Here is a 19106-nt window from a genome sequence, read left to right as displayed (position 1 = left end):
TTTAAGGAAAAGTCTATATAGGTAGTGGAGGTCAATGAAGGGAACAATTGCTTCAAAGCTTTCAAGACTTTCCTTGAGGAGGTCATTCTGGAATTAATGTCACTTACCAACATGTACACTTATTTCTATTGGCCTAAAATGAAAGTGACAGTCCAAGATCATGTTAAGCAGTGTCAGACTTGTCAAAGGGTTAAGAATAAACATGTTCTTAAGTCAGGTGTAATCCCCTAGACCTAACCTATACGTTTCGAATAAGTCTAGTGAATTACCTTAAAATTTCTTAAAACAATTTTCTAAAACGTTATTTGATAATTTAAAACCATATTAAAATTTACGTTTATAAAAGTAAAATAAATAACGATAAAAATTTAACTCGTAAATATAAAACTGAAAAAAAAATAGTTACATAAAACAAAACAAGTCATAAACCTGAAGTACAATAGCAAAATCCATAAACATCATCATCGTCATAAAACGAGTATGTCAAAATATAGGCCCATGTCACATAATTAAAAACAATTCTGAAGATAGAAATATTACAACAAAAAGTTCTTCTATAATGTGTCGATCCTCCGAGTGTCTAAATTGGTGTTTATCCACAAGTATCTGAAAGGGTAAACAGTTTGAAAAGTAAGCTAGAGGCTTAGTGTGTCCTATTAGTGCAATAAAAACATAATATGAATAACCATCAAGTAATAGTCCATTAAAGAATCATGGAAATCCTGATAAAGCATAAGATATTAAATCACATAGTACCCTTCTCCCTTACACCAAATACAGTTCCCCAGAACTGTGTACATAGGGCAACCTTATACCCATTGGTATAAGAAACCAACCTAAGGGAACATCTTGAGGCCTGAAAGCCTACCCAAGAGTCGCTTTAGGTCCGTAAGGATTTACTAGCTTGATCAAGATTGTACCTCCATACTCCAACCTACCCAGATAATATCCCTATAAAATAGTTCACATAATAAGTAAAGAATTCCATGATCCGTAATCGGTAAAATAATACCGTCCAGTGAAAACAATCACAAATATCATGCATCATTCTATCATAGTTCATAAACCATCATCCATTAAATCATAAATTTCAGTGAAATATATATATCAAATCAGATAAACCATTGAGTAGCACATAGGAAACATACCTCGTAAAATAGGGCACACAGTAAAACTACTAAGCACCAACCTCGGCATACTCTGCTACAGTACTCGAATCTAATTCGTAGAAATCAGAGTTAATATCAAAGTAATATTTTTAAATTGAGTATTCGAAAAGTTCATGGTTCATACGAGTGACAATCGACTCTCATGGCCTAACGGATCGAGAAGAGCCAGGTCAAGCTGGCGAGCGGTCAGACAAGTCTTTAGTACCTTCAAACAACAACAATTTATCAATCCCAAGTTTTACTTTAATTTTTCCAAATTAAAACATTTAATTACGTAAGCATATTTGGGTTTGATGGTAAATTTGGAGGTTTTGGAGTTAGAATTTGACAAAACGGATTTAAAATCGGGCTAAGGACGTTGAAAAACACAAAATAGAATTTTTCAGAAATTTTGATTTTTTCGGCCAAAGTTAACGGTTATATCGGTCAAAGTCAACGATCTGTCAACTCTGACCAAGTTAACGGTTCGGTCAGGTCAACGGGTCGGGAGGAGGCAGACGGGTTGGGTTAACAATTTCTGGAAATTTCCTTGGGTCATACAAACCCCACGTGCTTCGCAGGCGAGTGGCATATAAAGTCGATTTGCCTCAGAACTCTCAGATTCATCCGGTTTTTCACATCAGTTTATTAAAACAAAAGGTAGGTTCGAATATTATTACCTCGATACATCCACCGGAGCTTTGAGACGACGATCAGCTACGGGTATATCCGACTATTGTATTGGAAAAACGAATTATTAAACGTAACAATTGGGCTATGATTCAACTCTTGATTCAGTGGTCTAACATTGGGGTTGAAAATGCAACTTGAGAGAATTTTTCCGTTTTACGATCCCAATTCCTTGATTTCGAACCTTGGAGACAAGGCTCGAGTGGAGCAGGGGTATTGTCACGACTATGGAGGTGAAGTCGGGGTCTGATCGCGAAGCACAATTGGAATAGGGATTGAAGAGAAGATTTGGGGATGAGAAGTAAGGTTCGATCGTGAAGTAATTGCATTAGGGATCGAAGGAATTGGGGGTGAACTGATTTGAGAATGTTATTAAAAAGCTGATAGGCTTAAACGATATTGGGTAGGGTAGTGTGGTTAATTGAGTCTGTAGCTTGGTTAAGTGGGTCGTTGGGTGAACAAGCCCAGTTAACTTGGTCTGCTGTACATTTTATCTGCAAACGGGTAGTTAAATTTAGTTGCTTATAAGAGTTTTGTAATACCGATTGTATCATGACAATTTACAAGAAATAAAACTTCAATCTTCTCTTACCTTTTCTTACTTCTGAAATCTTCTTCTTCAACCATAACAGACGACAGAACCAAACACAAGCTGTGACCAAATATAGCCTCCACCGTAATTCCTAAAGGCATGAACAAAACTGTAAAAACACTCAACACAATTCTGAAGCACATCTATCCACCACTAAAACATTAAAACCATCATAATATTATCCACAGAGATTCACCAACAAATTGCACTGCTCAGAGACCTTCACCAAAAAGGGTATAAATAACTCCCCCAGCTGAAACAAGACAATCTAATCGAAATCACTACTCCACTCAAAGGTCAGCAGCACGAGCCCTTCAAACAGTATTGTCATTCAACGCCAAATATGGGTTGGGAATGTGATGATTGGATGCCAAAGTCATAAAGCTATCATATTGGTCCAGACCCTTATGAAATTTCAACCATTTAAATTTAATTATTTTATTTTATGTTTGTAAAGTTGTAACCATCTCTCTATTACTTGCTCAATAATGCCAAGGATGTCTCCATTCTGCTTGCAATTCTATTTCTTCTGAGATGAACCCTTAATTTCATTTTAGTATAGAATTAAACAGTTCAATATTTGAGGGGCAATCTCTAAAAAAAATTAAGTCAAATGTCCCATGCGAAGCAGGGTGTGTCTCGTACACTAAAGCCTTTCTAAATCGTGAGCCTTTTCTACTGTCACAGCAACTTGCCAGAAAAGAAAGAACATAGCTTCTATCAGATGCAACAAACATTATACTGTCTCGGACATTTGATCCGATGTTTTTCTGGAATAGACCGAAGTTGAGCCAGATATGGATGATACAAATCCATCCATCAATTGGTTTGGTGAAGAATATCCCATGAGGTGGTGAAGCGATGTACCTCCACTTCTTGGTGGCAACTCTTCAACTTCTGACAAAGGTTCAGTTTTGGTATCGGTACTACCACGAGAAACGGGATCTCCTTCAGTGTACTGTCCATAATCGTCAGAATAAGACATAGGATCTGCTTGCAGAACACCAATGCTACATGTTGCTAATGTTGAAATCCTTGCATTAATTGCATCGCTGCAGCCATCAACCTCACGCGGTGGAAGTTCAGTGGCAACTAGTTCATATGGCACTATATGCATTCCTTTTAGAAGTGAAAACTTAAAAACCCTTGCACAAGCACCGCATCTTAGCTGATGCAACCTTCTTTTGAAAAGTAAAAAATCTGCAGGTAACTGCAACGGTGTGAAGCAATAATAACATGTTATGAAAGGTTCTCCACCTGCTTTCGGACGGAGATGTCGCCTAACTGAATGATGTTTCTCCCTCAAACACCGATTCAGCTCATGATCTTGGTATGTCTGATTAGAAAAATCGGACTATAAATAGCTTAGGGGACTAGAGGGGAAAGAGCTATTGGGATAGTAACCGATATGACCAGCTCTACAAAGTTCTCGCTTATGCTTAAAGATGGGTGGATGCAAGTGTTCCGAACCATGCTTCCAATCTTGAGGGTGGCAGCATAAACAAGAGTTGTCAATGCTATATCTGGTGTTCATTGCACCACCTGAGGAAGGTATATGCAGGAGTCTACTTTCCTGGCTCCAGCTGCTCTTCGGTCCACGTCTACCATGATGTCTAAGATAAAAAAAAATCTCTTGACAGCAATACGAAGCAAAATGGTTTTGCCTCCATGGTACATCTGTGAAAGGCCTTCCATTGAGATGGCATGTTCTTGTAATTTTGTCCTGCAGTTCATACAGCATTCTTAACATCTTCATATTTTCTTGCTCAGTGCAATCAATCTTCTCATGTGGATAGAAGGTTGAATCGAAAGGGAACTCGTCTTGCAGTTCACGTGAAGGACCAGCACTTTCGTAGCCACGCGGGGAAGCCTTTTGAGACAAAGGAATTTGAATGGACATTCATCTGTGTGAAGTCTTGATGAGCTTCTAGGTGGACGGTGATGATGCATTACAGGTTCTAGCAGTTCATCTCGATGCCCCATGATTTATTTTTGTGTGGCATAATGTTTGTAATTGGAAAAATCTGATGATGGATTTGTAACAGGATCTTGCATACTAGAATTCCTATTCATCTTACCTTTGGCTGGTAACTTATCCCTTCGGCGGCGCATTTCTTCAGGAGCAAGATAGTTAGAAACCTTATTGCAACTATTTTTAAATGAGTGTAATTTCTTGTCATCCACTCCATCATCAGAAGCACTGACTCCAGAATTGGGGCTGCTAAAATCTGCAGCTTCAAAAGTATCAACAGACCTTAAGCGGTCAAACACATGAAGTTCAGTTTTCGAATGTCGCTTCAAAAGATTATCCGAAACGGTTGAATTAGTTCCTCTTGCAGCTTGTGAGTTGTGAATACTTGAGGCTCCATCAATCTTGTCATTTCCTTGTAACTGAGGTATCCTCATTTGCCTCTGCTCCCGCTACATTCTCATTGCAAATGCCTAATTTTTCCATCTGGAACTGTCCATTTCCATTTTTCTTCCCTTTATTTGTTCCATTTTCATCAAGCTTTTTAATGATCAGTATCGCCGAATGTATGTCGGATTCGATGCTTCTCGTGATGATCATTATCTGCAGCAGCAGCAGCTTGTGTGTGTTGCAAGCTAGATGCGGTATCTGCAACCGATTTTCAGTTTTTAGCTGCAAAGTAACAAGAAGAATATCCACAGGACCACATCTACGGTTAAATAATGTCTATGAAAACAAGAATCATACATACCAATAGTGAGACTACTTGGTTAGTAACAGCTGAAAATTGCTAAGCAAATTGATAGGATATTCATTTCAACCTCCATGTACATCAAGAAACTAATCAAGAGACCATTTTCAGTTTCATTTTCCGTAATAAAAGATAAAATTGTTCTTCTTAGAGATTTCCGATTCGAGCAGGCATGTCTATATGATGTGTGCGTTGTCAATTAAATAAAAAATTTAGCCAAATACTATATTGTAATTACTAAGTATGAATTACGAAAAGCTGCAAGATGGGTTAACTACAAGAACCGTGTCACAGCCTCCACATTTATAAAGAGGGAAATCAGGGACTTCCCGGAACCAACCGGCATTTAGGACAGCTAATCGAAGTTTGGGAATTGTTCCACCCGACATATTTGCTCTCAGATGTCTACCATTCTCTTCTGCAAACAAAAACCTCTGAGAGTGGGTGTTTGGACCGGAGTTTCGAGATGTTTAAGGCATCGTTGTCGTTATTACAGGCAAAGGGAATACCCTGAGTTCAAAAACCAAAGCATTAGCATAGCTGCTCATCATCATCATCATTTTGTGCATTTTTTATTTTTTTGTCTGAATGAAATGGATAAAGGAGAGGAGTTAAAGTTGGCGCCGATGAAAATTGAAATTAAAGAGAGGGAGGTGTCGGTGTTTTTGGTGGAATTGAAAGATACAGTTACCTGAGCTGTGGGACGCTTCCTATTGGCTGCCACGTAAAATAAATAACCTCTTTTAAAGGCAACTAGGTCTGCCTCTCCCCAGACCTAAATGCTTCTAAAAGAACACAGAAAAAGCTATTAGTTGTTCTTGTTATCATTATGGGTTTTGTTTTATAGGTTTTTTAGTTAAATATTATCCATTAAAAATACCCTTTAATCTGATATTTTTTAATTAATTTTTTATTATGTAAAATAAAGATATGAGCACAAATGCTTATTGGGTTTAAATAAAAGAAAAGAAATAAATTAGTTAAAAATAATATAAAATTTTATCTAAAAAATTAATACATTTTTAAAAGAATTGACTAAATATATTTAGATATGTAAATTTTAAGTGTTCAGATATAATCTTCCAAAAACATATTTTTCGAGTGTTTGAACATAAAATTAATACACAAGTGTTAACGTTGCTTGATTTGGCTCATATTTATTAATACACAAGTGTTAATGTTGCTTGATTTGGCTCATACTTGTACAATTATACATCTTTGACATGCACTATGCCTGTTTATTCATATATTTTTTTTCTTTTCTCGCGTAAAAAATGTAAACCAATAGCCTCGAGGTACCTTCACAGAGTAGATTACCAGGTGCTGGGAAAGGGTTTTGATATTGAATTAGAGGCTTTGAAGAACCTCTTAACACATTGAGTTAAAGATTTTCAACTTGAGAATTTTACTTTTGACAATCAAAATGAAAACTCACATCAAAGATGGAATTCAATCTTTAAGAACAAGAAATTGGCGACACAAAACCCACAACCTAATATATAAAAAATTCCACTGATTAAAAGATGAAAAGGGAGACGACATCCGATCCAATTTGACACAAACTCATCCAAATTTAACGAATTAACTCCGACCCAAACTTACCTGAACTCAAGACAATTAAACATTAAATCACCTTCACTGCACAAAGCAAGTTGTAGAAGATGGCTTAAAATGCATTAGTCAGTAACATAATTGTAGATAATAATAAAACGAAATGAAAGACTGGCCTTTCTCAAACAAACGATAATGAACGCAATTCCATAAACAAACTTGGTACCATAATGTGAATACTGAATAACCAACCACCAAGTATTCTGAACCTCAATAACATCGTGTCAACTGAGGAATGATACCCAACACAACACAACAAACTTTCATAAACTTAACAAAGTGTTCCACATAAGCTTTTGGAGAGCACTTCAAAATTTTCTAGATAGTCCAAATATCTAAGCTGATGCATTTAGAAAAGCTCGTCCGGGTTGACGATTAGCCAAAGGTCCGTGACATCCAAGAAGCTGCATGTTAAATCACAACTTCCACTTTAGAAACCCAATAATCATATCTACTATGTAAATAGCATTTCAGTGTTTAGTAAACACAAATAGAACCAAAAGAGAAAATATTCAGCTTCATCAGGGAAAGGGAGAGCTACGAGTAGCTATATAATGTACTAAACAAACAGATCACAGAAAAAATAATTGATAATAACAATGTTTCAGAGAGATAACATTACAACATATCCATACCTTTGCATTCACACCATCTGGCACAATCCTGTTCTCAGACTTCCACCTCAGATAATCAGCACGGTTGTACTTAGTGAATCCCCTGAAAATCACAATTACAGCAAAATGATCTTAAACCAGATTTCCATAACATGAGTGAGATGATGTTGCAAATATATCCAAAATATTAAAAAGAAAAAAACATAGAGCAAATATCAGATCTGTTTTCTGATACAAAATTATGTTCTAACAAGGTTGTAAACTGTAGTTCAAAGAAAAGAGATAAATGGCATCTACTATCTTGAATACACCTGAGAGTTTCAATTCCATGTCTGAGAAACAAAAATGCATACCACTTCCTGCTAACAATAATCTTTTGACGACCGGGAAACTTGAACTTTGCACGGCGGAGGGCCTCCTGTGCATGGTGGCTGTTGCTGTCCTTGCAACGAACTGAAAGCAGAACCTGACCAATGTCGACTCTTGCACATGTTCCTTGAGGTTTCCCAAAAGCACCCCTCATTCCAGTCTGAAGCCTATCAGCCCCAGCACATGAAAGCATCTTATTGATCCGCAGAACATGGAAGGGATGAACCCTCACCCTCAAGTGGAAAGCATCCTTCCCAGAAAATTTGGCCATGTACTTGTTGCAGGCAATTCGAGCAGCCTCCAATGCCTCACTGGAGACATTCTCCTTCTCCCAACTAACAAGATGGACACAGAAAGGGAACTCATCAACACCTTTCTTCTTCATCCCAACATCATAAATTCTGATCTTAGGATCTGGGACACCACGGCAGTATCGAGATTTTGGATATGGCTTGTTCTTGATCTGGCGATAACACCTTGCGGGTCCTACATGGAAGAAGTTCAGAAAAACCGGCAAAAGTATGGCACTCAAAGTCAACAGAATACTACAATCTTCTCATGTAATGCCTTATAGAAACATCTGTTCGCAAAATAAGTTTCTACAAACCTTAACATTAGTTAGGGTTTTCACCCTTGAAAAAAGGGCATTCCTGAGATTGTTTGAAAAACATTTGACAAGGGGTTCTGCAAATGTAAATAGAAAGTGCATTTTCTGGGTATTTAGCATACAACCAATGGATCCTGCTAATTTAAGGACTCATTTGTAGGAAACGAAGCATGAAAAACGAAAGGAACAAAAACAGCATTCAAAGTTATTAATAAACATAAACAAACATTAGAATAATTAAAATTGGAGCAGAAAAGAGTTGAAGAACGATTGTAATGGCAATTGGAAAGCGAGTAAGGGAACGAAAGATACAAACTTACTTCTCCCCATGGCGTCTTGTCTTGAGAATAAGAGAACTGCGAATGAAGCGAAAAAACCCTAGCTGTCTTTATTCATTCATTTCAACTTCAAGAAGCTTCAGGCTTAGCCCATTAACCCAAGCAAATAGCCCAAACCCTAAATATGTTTTACTATCGATCCCATTATATCAATATCACAACAATTTCAATTTTTTTATTTGATTAAATTGATGTAATTTAATTGAATATCTAAATAGAATAAATTAATTATATTTATTCATAATATTAAATTAGATACTAAAATATAAAATAATTCAATGTGATTTTTTAATTAATTATATATATTTATTTTAGAGATAAATTATACGTTTAGTACTTAAATTATTATTTTTGTTCATTTTCTTAAAATCATACCTAAAATTTATTTTTTTTGTATCTTTTAAATACCTATTGTTAAAAAAATAATGGAATTATTGTATATGACATTTTTATGGTAAATTACATAATTCATCACTCAACTATCTTCTAGTTCATATTTTGGTCATTAAAGTTTATTTTTTAAAAATTTGATTACTTAACTTTCAAGTTACTCCTAATTTAATCACACTGACTTTCATATTTAATTTTTTATTTTAATTATATATTAATAAAATAATAATAAAAATATCATGTCACAAAAGTTATTAATAAAATAAATTAGAGTGATTAAAACATGAACAATTTAAAAGTTGAGTAGTTAAATTGAAAATTATTAAAAATTAATGGCCTAAATAGGAGTGAGAAGATATTCAAGTGATTAATGATATAATTTACCCATTAAATTGTCACATCTAACAATTCAATTAAGTTTTTATCGACGAGGCATCAAAATAAAATCTAAACTAAACATTAGATTTAATTTGAAAAAAATAAAATTTAAATACCAAGCGGAATGAAAATAATAATTTAAGTACTAAATATACATAATAGAAATAAGTTTATTTAATTATTTTGTTTGATTAGGAAAAATTTAATCTAATTGTTCCAATTTTAAATTTAGAGTAGGTTTAACTTTATTTGATTATTAATATAAAACTCGAATCAATTATATGCACATCTCTAATGATGCTTTGTCCTTATTGAAATATTAATTTTTATTTTTTTATCATATCGCCAAAGATTAAAAAATATTAAAATTTGAAAAATATAAAAAGAATTGACATCAACATTTAAATAAAGATAAATTAGAATCATCAAATAATTTAAGTGATTAGATCATACTGTTCAAAATAAAAGATAAATTAATTATTTTTAGATAAATTACACCAAAATATTTGAAAGATTTTATGCTAAATTGGTTAGTTTGAATATTTTTTTAATAAAATAATATTATTTAAAATAACTCTCAATCAGTAAATTTTAAGGACTTTATTATTATTATTTTAAGCAATGTTTGAAGGACCTTTCGAGAGGAAGGAATTAAATTATATGACTAAACTGATAAAGAATGTACTAAAAAGGTTATTTTACCTTTTTATTTTAAGGAAATTTCAAGATGGATAAATAATGTCATGTACGGCCACGGGTAGAGGTTTGAGGCCAAAACGAATAAAGCCATTAACAAAATTCAATCAATTAATCCTGAAATTACAGTTTGTATTCATCTTTTTGGAAGTTCCAATTCATTTGCTTATTAGTTTTTTCATTCCGAGATCTCCTTACGTTTAACTTCAAAGGAAAATATGATGAGATTCCTTGCTTAGAAGACAACTACTTGTATCTGTGAGTTTTTTTTTCTTTTAATTTTCTGTTTTTGTTTTTGATTGATGAACTTTTTGACTTCATTTTTTTTAATTTAAAAAAGGGTCATAGATGAAAGCACAAAAGAGGCGGCGGTGGTGGATCCTGTGGAGGCGGAGAAGGTGGTTGAAGCGGCAAATCAGCATGGAGTTGTGCTCAAGTCGGTTCTGACCACTCATCACCACTGGTAATCACTATGCTTTTCATCTTGAGTTTCTAGGTTCTGAAAATTTCAAGACATCTGCTAATATCTATATAAATATTTAGCCTAGAACTAGAAGAATTCAGGTTGGAATATCTTTGTTTGCTTTGCTTTGCTTTTCAATCCAATCTGCAGGGATCACGCTGGTGGGAATGATAAGATAAAGCACTTGGTGCCTGGGATTAAGGTATATGGCGGTTCCCTTGATAACGTTAGGGGTTGCACTCATCAGCTCCAAAACGGCGATACCTTATCTCTTGGTTCTCGTCTTAAAATTTTGGCTCCACACACGCCTTGGTATTATTTACTCTTCTCTTCTCCTCTGTTGCTAACCCTCTTTGTTTGTTATTATTTTTACATGCGCTTGCTTGTTTTTGCCACTGCCTATAACGGTTGCTTCTCTTTGTTTCTATTTTCAATTTTTATAGAATCCCTCTTTTCTCTTCTGGCCATCTCTTCCTTTCATCAGCACACCAAGGGTCATATTAGTTACTATATCACAGGCAATGTCGGTGAGGCCCTGCTGTTTTTACTGGAGATACCCTTGTAAGTGCGAATCTGTATCCTTCTTTTTTGCTTTATATGCATTCATAAATACACACAGTCACTCTCTCACACGCATATTATTCATATATTTATTTGCAGTTACTTGTTACTTTCTAGTTGATCTGATTGAAGCTGATTCAAGTCCAAAACAAGCCATTCTGTTTCCTTACCCGCTGGCTTAAGTTTTTAAGTCACAGAGTTCTTCAATAAATGATACTAATTCCATCTTTGCCTTAATTATTATTCTGGAAAGTTGCTTTGGTTTTGTTTAAGTTCTACTTGTATCAAAAGAATTTTTCATGGTTAGGAGGTGGATCTTTTATCTTATCTCTTGTTTGCTTCTTTCATTTTGATGGGTCTAGAAATAAGTTGGCATTTCTCATTGTATAGTTCATTGCTGGCTCCGGGAAGTTTTTTGAAGGCACTGCCGAACAGATGTATCAATCACTCTGTGTAACATTGGGTTCAATGCCAAAGCCAACTCATGTCTACTGTGGCTATGAGGTACAGAGTTTTACCCCTTCCCAGTTTTTGTCTGTCCCTGTAGTCCATTCCCGATTGATTGAGATATTCATAATGTTGGCTGAGCTACAATTATCCCATATATGAAGTACCAAATAATGTGTTTCATCAATATATATTTCAGTTTTGATTCTACAATTGAAGTACCAACTGTTTCGTCAACTTATATAATGTGGATGTCTGGTTGTCAGCATCCAGTGTCCACAAAGGTCCAAACTAAGCAAAAGTGCCTGGTGTAATACTTAGGCTTAAAATTGAAGGTTAAAAAATGAGAACTGAATTGCTCTGTTATCCCTTTCTAGCATCAGGCTGAACAATATTTGTAGTTTTATACAAATAGAAGTTGAATTTTGTCGATTCCATGAAATCTGTTATCTCCCAAAAAATCAGTAGCTAATTTATTTCATCATAAAATACATTAGGAGTTAATTATCCAACCTAATATATAGCAGAAATCATGGAGGTATACATAGAATTTATAACTGTACAGAAAAGATATTCTAGATTTTCAACACCCCCTCAAGATGGTGAATAGATATTTCCCGTTCCCGTCTTGCATTTAATGTCTTCAAAGTTGGAAGTAGGCATTCCCTTAGTTAAGACATACGGAAATTGATTATTTGATGCTATATATGGAGTGCAAATCATGCTACTGTCCAGCTTTTCTTTAATAAAGTGTCCATCTATTTTGATGCGTTTTGTGCGACCATATTACACTGGATTGTGTGCAATGCTGATGACAAACTTGTCACAATAGTGTTCCATAGGTCTTTCCGACTTGATTTTGTGGTCATCAAATATTATTTTGAGCCATAGCAATACGCAAACTCCATGAGCCATACCACTAAACTAGAGCTTTAGTACTTGATTTTGCAACAACCAATTGCATCTTACGCCATGTCACTAGGTTCCACCAAGAAATGTATAATATCCTGAAGTTGATCTGTGATCTACAATAGAACCTGCATAATCAGCATCGGTATACGCCTATTTTAGAAATCGTTCTTTGTCCTAGAACAAAATTCCTCTACTCAATGTCCCTTAAAGATGGGACAAAGTTCTGTTGACAGCCTGCAAGTGTTTCTCTCTTAGATTATGCATAAATTGACTTACTACTCTTATGGAAAATGCTATGTTCGTCCTTGTTTGGGACAAGTGTATTAGTTTTCCAACCAGCTGATGATATCTTCCATTATTTACTGTGCTATCATCTTTTTTTTTTCACTCAATCTCAAGTTAGGCTCAGTTAGTGTGCCTCTGCCTTGCATCCAAGATCGTCTATTTCTTTAAGGAAGTCTATGACGTACTTCTTGTAGAAACTAGGTTTTTGAATCAGATTCTCAATTGTGAGTAATCTGTTTTCTCAACTGAATTGATATTTCAAGTGATAAAAGTGGCACCTATTTATAGGTTACAAAGAGAATCTAATCTAGGACAAATTACGGAAAATCAGCACCTACATTATTGTTAAATTCCTAAATGTTAGCAGCTAGATATTTGGGAATATAATTCCCTATTTTTCTGCAATCTATTCCTAAGGAGGTTTTTTAACGAGGCCCCTAACAATGTGATTTTCCTTCAGTAATAAAACTTACTTTTCAAAAAAATGGCTCTTACATCTTAAAGGTGCCAGATGTGTTTGCAGTCTGCGGAGTATGGGTGCCTAATGTATTCAAGACTAACCGTTGTGTTGAAAAAGTCTTGGAAACTTTGGGATGAAATGGATACTCCAAAATATCATTTGATGTTTGTTACATCTTATAGAAGAAATTTTGGGTTTGCAAATTAGTTTGTTTTTGCAGCATTTGTTCTCTTTTATGAAAATTATTAAGAATGTTTAGATGTTTAGATCTATGTTTCTCTGGTACACGTGAAGAAACTCTTGGTTGCAATTAGTTTTTCTTTTGCTGCGTGTCTACTCATTTATGAAGATTGATAAAATTTTTGGACCTTGGTTTCTCTAGTACACAGTGAAGAACCTGCAGTTTGCGCTGACGGTCGAAACAAAAAATGTAAGGATACAGCAGAAGTTAACATGGGCTAATGGTCAGCGACAAGAAGGTTTACCTACCATCCCTTCAACCATTGAGGAAGAAATGGAGACAAACCCATTTATGCGAGTTGACCTACCCGAACTTCAGGTTACTCCTTTAAAGCAGTCTTTGTCATGTTATACTATTGAGATTAGGGCTCAACTTTGAACTAGTCTTAAGATGTTATGCTTACTCTTCTTTATTTGTTTGTTTTTGGATCATTTTGTACTGGTCGGCATGAACCAAGTGACCTCAGTAGTTAAAGAGACTTGTTAGTCTCCCAAAAGATCTCAGGTTCGAGCACCAGTAGGGGTATGAACGATCATTGTCAATTGGTTGTTAGTCTTTAATAGATATTACCTTATATTCACTCTAGTCTCCCGTTGAAGCACTCCGGGAGATAAAGCGGATGAAGGACAATTGGAAAGGCTGATTATGGGGTTGCCTCCACACTCCGGGAGTATCGGTGCTTGCTACAGCAGAATCAAGTTTGAGTCACCAAGATTCAAGTCCCAATCAAACTCCGGAGAACAATTATGTTCAGAAAGCGTTCAAGTATTTGGAGCTTAGCAATGGAATAACGTTGTGAACATAATTGTTTTTTTTTACGTCTTTCTTGGTTCGATGAATTTGGGGATGTTTTGTGAGTAAACCATGAATTGTTCTTTCCCCCCCCCCCCCCCCTCTTTCTTAGAGAATGCGATTTAGTTGAAAAACTGTGGTGGGTTCAATACTTGGATTGCATTTGAGAGTGTTGAAGGTGTTGGTGGAGGAGGTATTTTTGTTCTCATGCTTACCTTAACCATTGGGTTTGATCCTAAATCATCAACTGCAGTCTCTAAATATAAGAATATATTCATTCTTCGAATTCCATACATTTCAGAACATCATAAACCATTTGATTTCTTTTTTCCCTTCCGGATAGGTACTATTACTGGTGCATCAGCTGCAACAGTGTGCTACAACTTAAAGCAAAGGCATCCTACACTTGAATTGCCTCTGATTGACTATGATTTGATCCTTTTTTTCAACCAATGCTGATCCTAGGAATTAGTATTGGAGTTTGCTTCATTGAGAACTTTGTTGATCGGATGATCACAGCTTTGTTAATTTTCATTTTCATTGGTATGAAATGCTTCATCAAATTTTTTTTGTACCCCACTTTTCTTTAATAGAAGAAAGGGAGAGATAATAGAAGAAACATAATGAAATATTTGGTGTTTTAGTGACTAATTTGTTACTTTTTTAAATGTTAGTGGGGAAAATAAAACTTTATTCAAACATTAGTGATCATTGTGTAGTTTATCCTTTTTAATGTTATATATACATTGTACCACGTTAGCAATCGATTGAAGGTCTAATGGTAGTTAACCCTCAGTGATTACATCTTAATTAAATAAAAAAAAGTGATAAAATATTATGTTTCTTGAATCCAGTAAGAAAAATTATACAAAACTTAAACGAAAGTGATCAATCATGTAATTTACCCTATTTTTATTTCTTTAAAAATAAGAAACATATTTATATTGGTGAAAATATATGTTTATTTCTAGTTATTAAAATATTGAGAGATGTACATATCTAGGGGTGCACAAAAAATTCGAATATCCGATTTTGCTAAAAAAATATCCGAAACCGGATTTGGGAAAAACCGGTTTTTTTTAACCGGATCGAATTTTTTTAAACCAGTTATTTTAACCGGTTTGAAGAAAAAAAACCAAGACCGGTTTTTTTACTGGATAAAAAACCGGTTTGAAAAAAACCGGTTTTTATCCGGAAAAAAAAATCGGTATGGGTTTAAAAAACTAGCCGTTAATATAGCCGTTGGGGGGGTTTTATGACCGTTTTTGACCGTTTTTTTCTTTAAAAAATTACCATTTTACCACCCTAAACATGTATAAATAGGTTGGGGATGTATTTGGTTGATTACAACTTTCTCAAATCTTATTACACAACACTTAAACATCTCTCAAATCTTATTTTTGTAATTTTTTGTTCATCATGAGTAACACGGCTGAATCTTCCGTCGGGGGAAACCTTGAAGTCGTGAGAGTGATCGAACACACTCGAAACAAAGATATTTGGGATCACTACGATTTATGTGAGATGTCAAATGGCTCGAGGAGGGCGCGTTGTAAACTTTGTCTAAAGTTTCTTGCATCGGAAGGAAACACAACGTTGAAGAACCATTTGACAAAATCATGCAAGGCACTTTGCTCAAGATCGGATCCTAGTCAATCGAATCTTACACCGCAAGGTGGTGTTTTTGTTTACGACAACGAAAAATTACGAGAAGCGTTTACAAAGTTCGTGATTACAAAAGCATTGCCTTTCGACCACTTTGATGATGAAGATTTCACGACAACAATTCAACAACTAATGCAACCACATTATACTCAAGTAAGTCGTACTACCCTTAGAAGAGATGCTATAAAAATGTGGCGTACGGCGAGGGAAAAATGATTTTAGGATTCCAAGAACACCGTTATGGTGTGTCGCTTACATGTGACGTTTGGAGTTCCCCTCATAATACCGGAAATTCCTTTTTAGCCGTTACGTCACATTGGTTAGATCAAGATAATTGGCAAATGATGAAAAGAACAATCGCTTTTGAATTATTCGGTGAGCCGTATACCGGTGCTAATTTATTTACACTTTTAAAAAGGGTAATTTGTCTTTATAAATTAGAAAATAAAGTTTTTTCTATATCCTTTGATAATGCATCGAATAATACAAACGCGGTTCCAAGATTGAAAATATTACTTTCACCGATTTTAGACGGTGCGTTTTTTCATACCCGTTGCGTTGCACACATAATTGATTTATCCGTGCAAGCCGGTTTGGAGGTTATTGAGCCGATTAGATTAGAATTTAAAACAATGATAAAATCGGTTCTTTGTAACAACAACAAAAGACTAAATGATTGTAAACGATTTTGTAAGTCCGTTAATAAAAAAGCTTTGGGTCCTAATTTGGATTGTCCAACTCGTTGGAACTCAACTTGGATGATGATGCATACTGCCTTAAGGCAAAGGGAAACATTGCAAATATTTCACGATCGGCTTTTCGAGAGGGGTCATGTCCCAAACATTTATCCGGATTCGAGTTGGGAAACTATAGCCAAAATAACCGATTTGCTTGAGGTTTTTAAAAATGCAACAACTTTTTTATCCGGTGTTTATTACCTTACTAGCCCGTTGGTTCTTAATCAAATATTTTTGTTGGCTACCCGACTAAATGACTTTGAATTTGAAACCGAAATTTTTCAAGAAATTGGCTTTGCAATGAAGGAAAAACTTTTAAAATATTTTAAGGAGATTCCCCCCATTTTTGCCGCCGCTTTAAACCCAACGTTAAATGTTGGTGGGGTTGAAACACTAATTGAACAAATTGCGTTTTCTTTTAATCTAACCGAGGATGAACCCAACTTTGTCCAAAACCAAATAAATTATTTTAACAAATGTTTTCGAGACATGTTTGCAATTTATTTAACTAAATACGGATCAAGTAGTGTAATACACGATCAAATGAGAATGAATGCGGAATCATCTAGTAGACGTCCAAGTAACATAAATTTGAATCTTTTTAACACTCTTGTAAATTCCCAATCCAAACGATCACGTACTACCACCCCAAGTAGCGAGTTGGGAAATTACATGTCATGCGATTTTCTATCAAAAATGACATTTGAAGAGTTTGAAAGTTTGGATATTTTGGCTTGGTGGAAAGAAAAGGAAGCACAATTTCCGATTCTAGCCGCCATGGCCCGTGATTTACTAACCGTCCAAGCTTCTACGGTAGCTTCGGAATCCGCTTTTTCTGTTAGTGGCAGGGTTATATCGCAACGGAGATCAAGACTAAGTCCCGAGTCGGTGGAAGTATGCATTTGTTTAAAGGATTATTTGGATGGAGCGGCTCGTAAGCAACATATCACCACCCTAGAAGATGCAATTGATGCCGATTTGGAAGCAAACTTACACATTGAAGAAGTCGAACTTGGAATATCCCCTCCAAACGAAGAAGACGAAGATGATGAAGAAGAGATGGCAATGTAGTTTATTTTTAAACTTTATTTCAATTATCGTAAACTTTGTTTCAATTATCGAACTTGAAGTTTTTAAGTATTTGAATTTATCGAACTTGGAAGTTTTTAAGTATTTGAATTTATCAAACTTGGAAGTATTTAAGTATTTCAATTATGTTGAGTTAATTAAGTATTTCAATTAAGTATTTGAATTTATCGAACTTGAGGTTTGATGCTTTCTCTTTGATTCTCTCTTGATTCTAGTTGCTTGATGTTTCTTGTCTTTGATCAATGGCTTCTAAGCTTGCTTAAATACACCTTGAATCACTTCTGAACGTTAGTGATAATTAATGAAGATAATATAGCCGTTTAAGTGTGAAAACATTTAATAAAAATGCTTTGAGCGTGGGGGAATCGGTACCATCTCATAGGGAATCGGTTCCCTCTCATAGGGAATCGGTTCCCTAAGTGTAAAATTTAAATATTTCGACCGTTGAATAGGGGGGAATCGGTACCCCCTATGGGGGAATCGGTTCCCTCCGAGCATTCTGGAAATCTCGGAGCCAAACCATTCAGGGAGGAATCGGTACCCCCTTGGGGGGAATCGGTTCCCTATGAGCAATCTGGAATTTTTGGCTTTGAAATAGTTCGAAATACTTTGAAAGATTATTTTGAAATTGTTTTAAGATTAAAACTTAATTTTACACTTAAGTAAGGATTAAAAATGATTTTTGAAATATTTGGAGTAATGTTTTGATATTTGAATAATTATATCGAATATACTTAGAAAATCATTTGAAAAATCTTAAAATTCATTTAACTTAATTTGTTATATCGAAATATCAAAATATTTTCAACAAATTATCGTAAAATTTGTTGCAATTGATGACGATGTAATTTTAATAATATTAAAATCGGTTTTTTTATAACCGGTTTTTAAAAAAAACCGGTTTTTTTAAAATCGAAACCGGTTACACCGGTTAGGATATCCGGCCCTCCAAACCGGTTAGAAACCGAACCGGTTATTTTATAAACCGATTTTTTCCCATAGGAAAAAAATCGGATCGAATAAAAACTGATCCGGATCGAATTGAAATCCGACAAATGTGCAACCCTATACATATCTAAGTTAATATAAATAAGCGCTTACTTCTTCACCTTTTCTTAATTTTTTTCTTGCTATATATATATATGAGTTGTACAATAAAATATTATATAATTAATGAAAAACATAAAATATAATATAATTTTTTATGAAAATTAATCTTAAAATAAATCTAATAAAACACAAAAAAAATAAAATTTGAATCAAATGCATACATAATAAATACTCAAAATTAAATAGAAATT

The 19106-nt window shown here is 34.8% G+C and overlaps 1 protein-coding gene, 2 long non-coding RNA genes and 1 pseudogene across 5 annotated transcripts; 2 read left to right on the top strand and 2 right to left on the bottom strand.

Annotated features, from left to right (window-relative positions):
• Positions 1 to 382: 382 nt before the first annotated feature.
• LOC120175784 lies at positions 383 to 2208 on the bottom strand. Of its 3 annotated transcripts, none has more exons than XR_005521273.1 (4): positions 1829 to 2208; positions 1294 to 1374; positions 1149 to 1218; positions 383 to 606 (listed from the first exon to the last, which is right to left on the bottom strand). It is a non-coding gene; the product is annotated as an uncharacterized LOC120175784 (long non-coding RNA). The 3 variants fall into 3 exon arrangements; XR_005521274.1 differs by lacking the exon at positions 1149 to 1218 and adding an exon at positions 921 to 951; XR_005521272.1 differs by lacking the exon at positions 383 to 606 and adding an exon at positions 921 to 951.
• Positions 2209 to 6911: 4703 nt separating this feature from the next.
• Positions 6912 to 8760, bottom strand: LOC120175744 (60S ribosomal protein L10-like). The gene is made up of 4 exons (XM_039182305.1): positions 8672 to 8760; positions 7729 to 8230; positions 7397 to 7478; positions 6912 to 7165 (listed from the first exon to the last, which is right to left on the bottom strand). Exons 1-4 carry the CDS (start codon positions 8679 to 8681, stop codon positions 7097 to 7099), a joined length of 663 nt encoding a protein of 220 aa, XP_039038236.1. The 5' UTR covers positions 8682 to 8760; the 3' UTR covers positions 6912 to 7096.
• LOC120175745 lies at positions 7583 to 7828 on the top strand. Its single transcript, XR_005521269.1, has 2 exons — positions 7583 to 7629; positions 7692 to 7828. It is a non-coding gene; the product is annotated as an uncharacterized LOC120175745 (long non-coding RNA).
• A 1318-nt stretch (positions 8761 to 10078) lies between the features above and the next one.
• LOC120175728 lies at positions 10079 to 14842 on the top strand (annotated as a pseudogene).
• Positions 14843 to 19106: the final 4264 nt, after the last annotated feature.

Source organism: Hibiscus syriacus, unplaced genomic scaffold (genome assembly GCF_006381635.1).
Source record: "Hibiscus syriacus cultivar Baekdansim isolate YM2019G1 unplaced genomic scaffold, ASM638163v2 tig00112215_pilon, whole genome shotgun sequence".
Taxonomy (NCBI): domain Eukaryota; kingdom Viridiplantae; phylum Streptophyta; class Magnoliopsida; order Malvales; family Malvaceae; genus Hibiscus; species Hibiscus syriacus.
The sequence above is the reverse complement of the archived record's forward strand: the minus strand, read 5'-3'. Positions and strand labels throughout refer to the sequence as shown.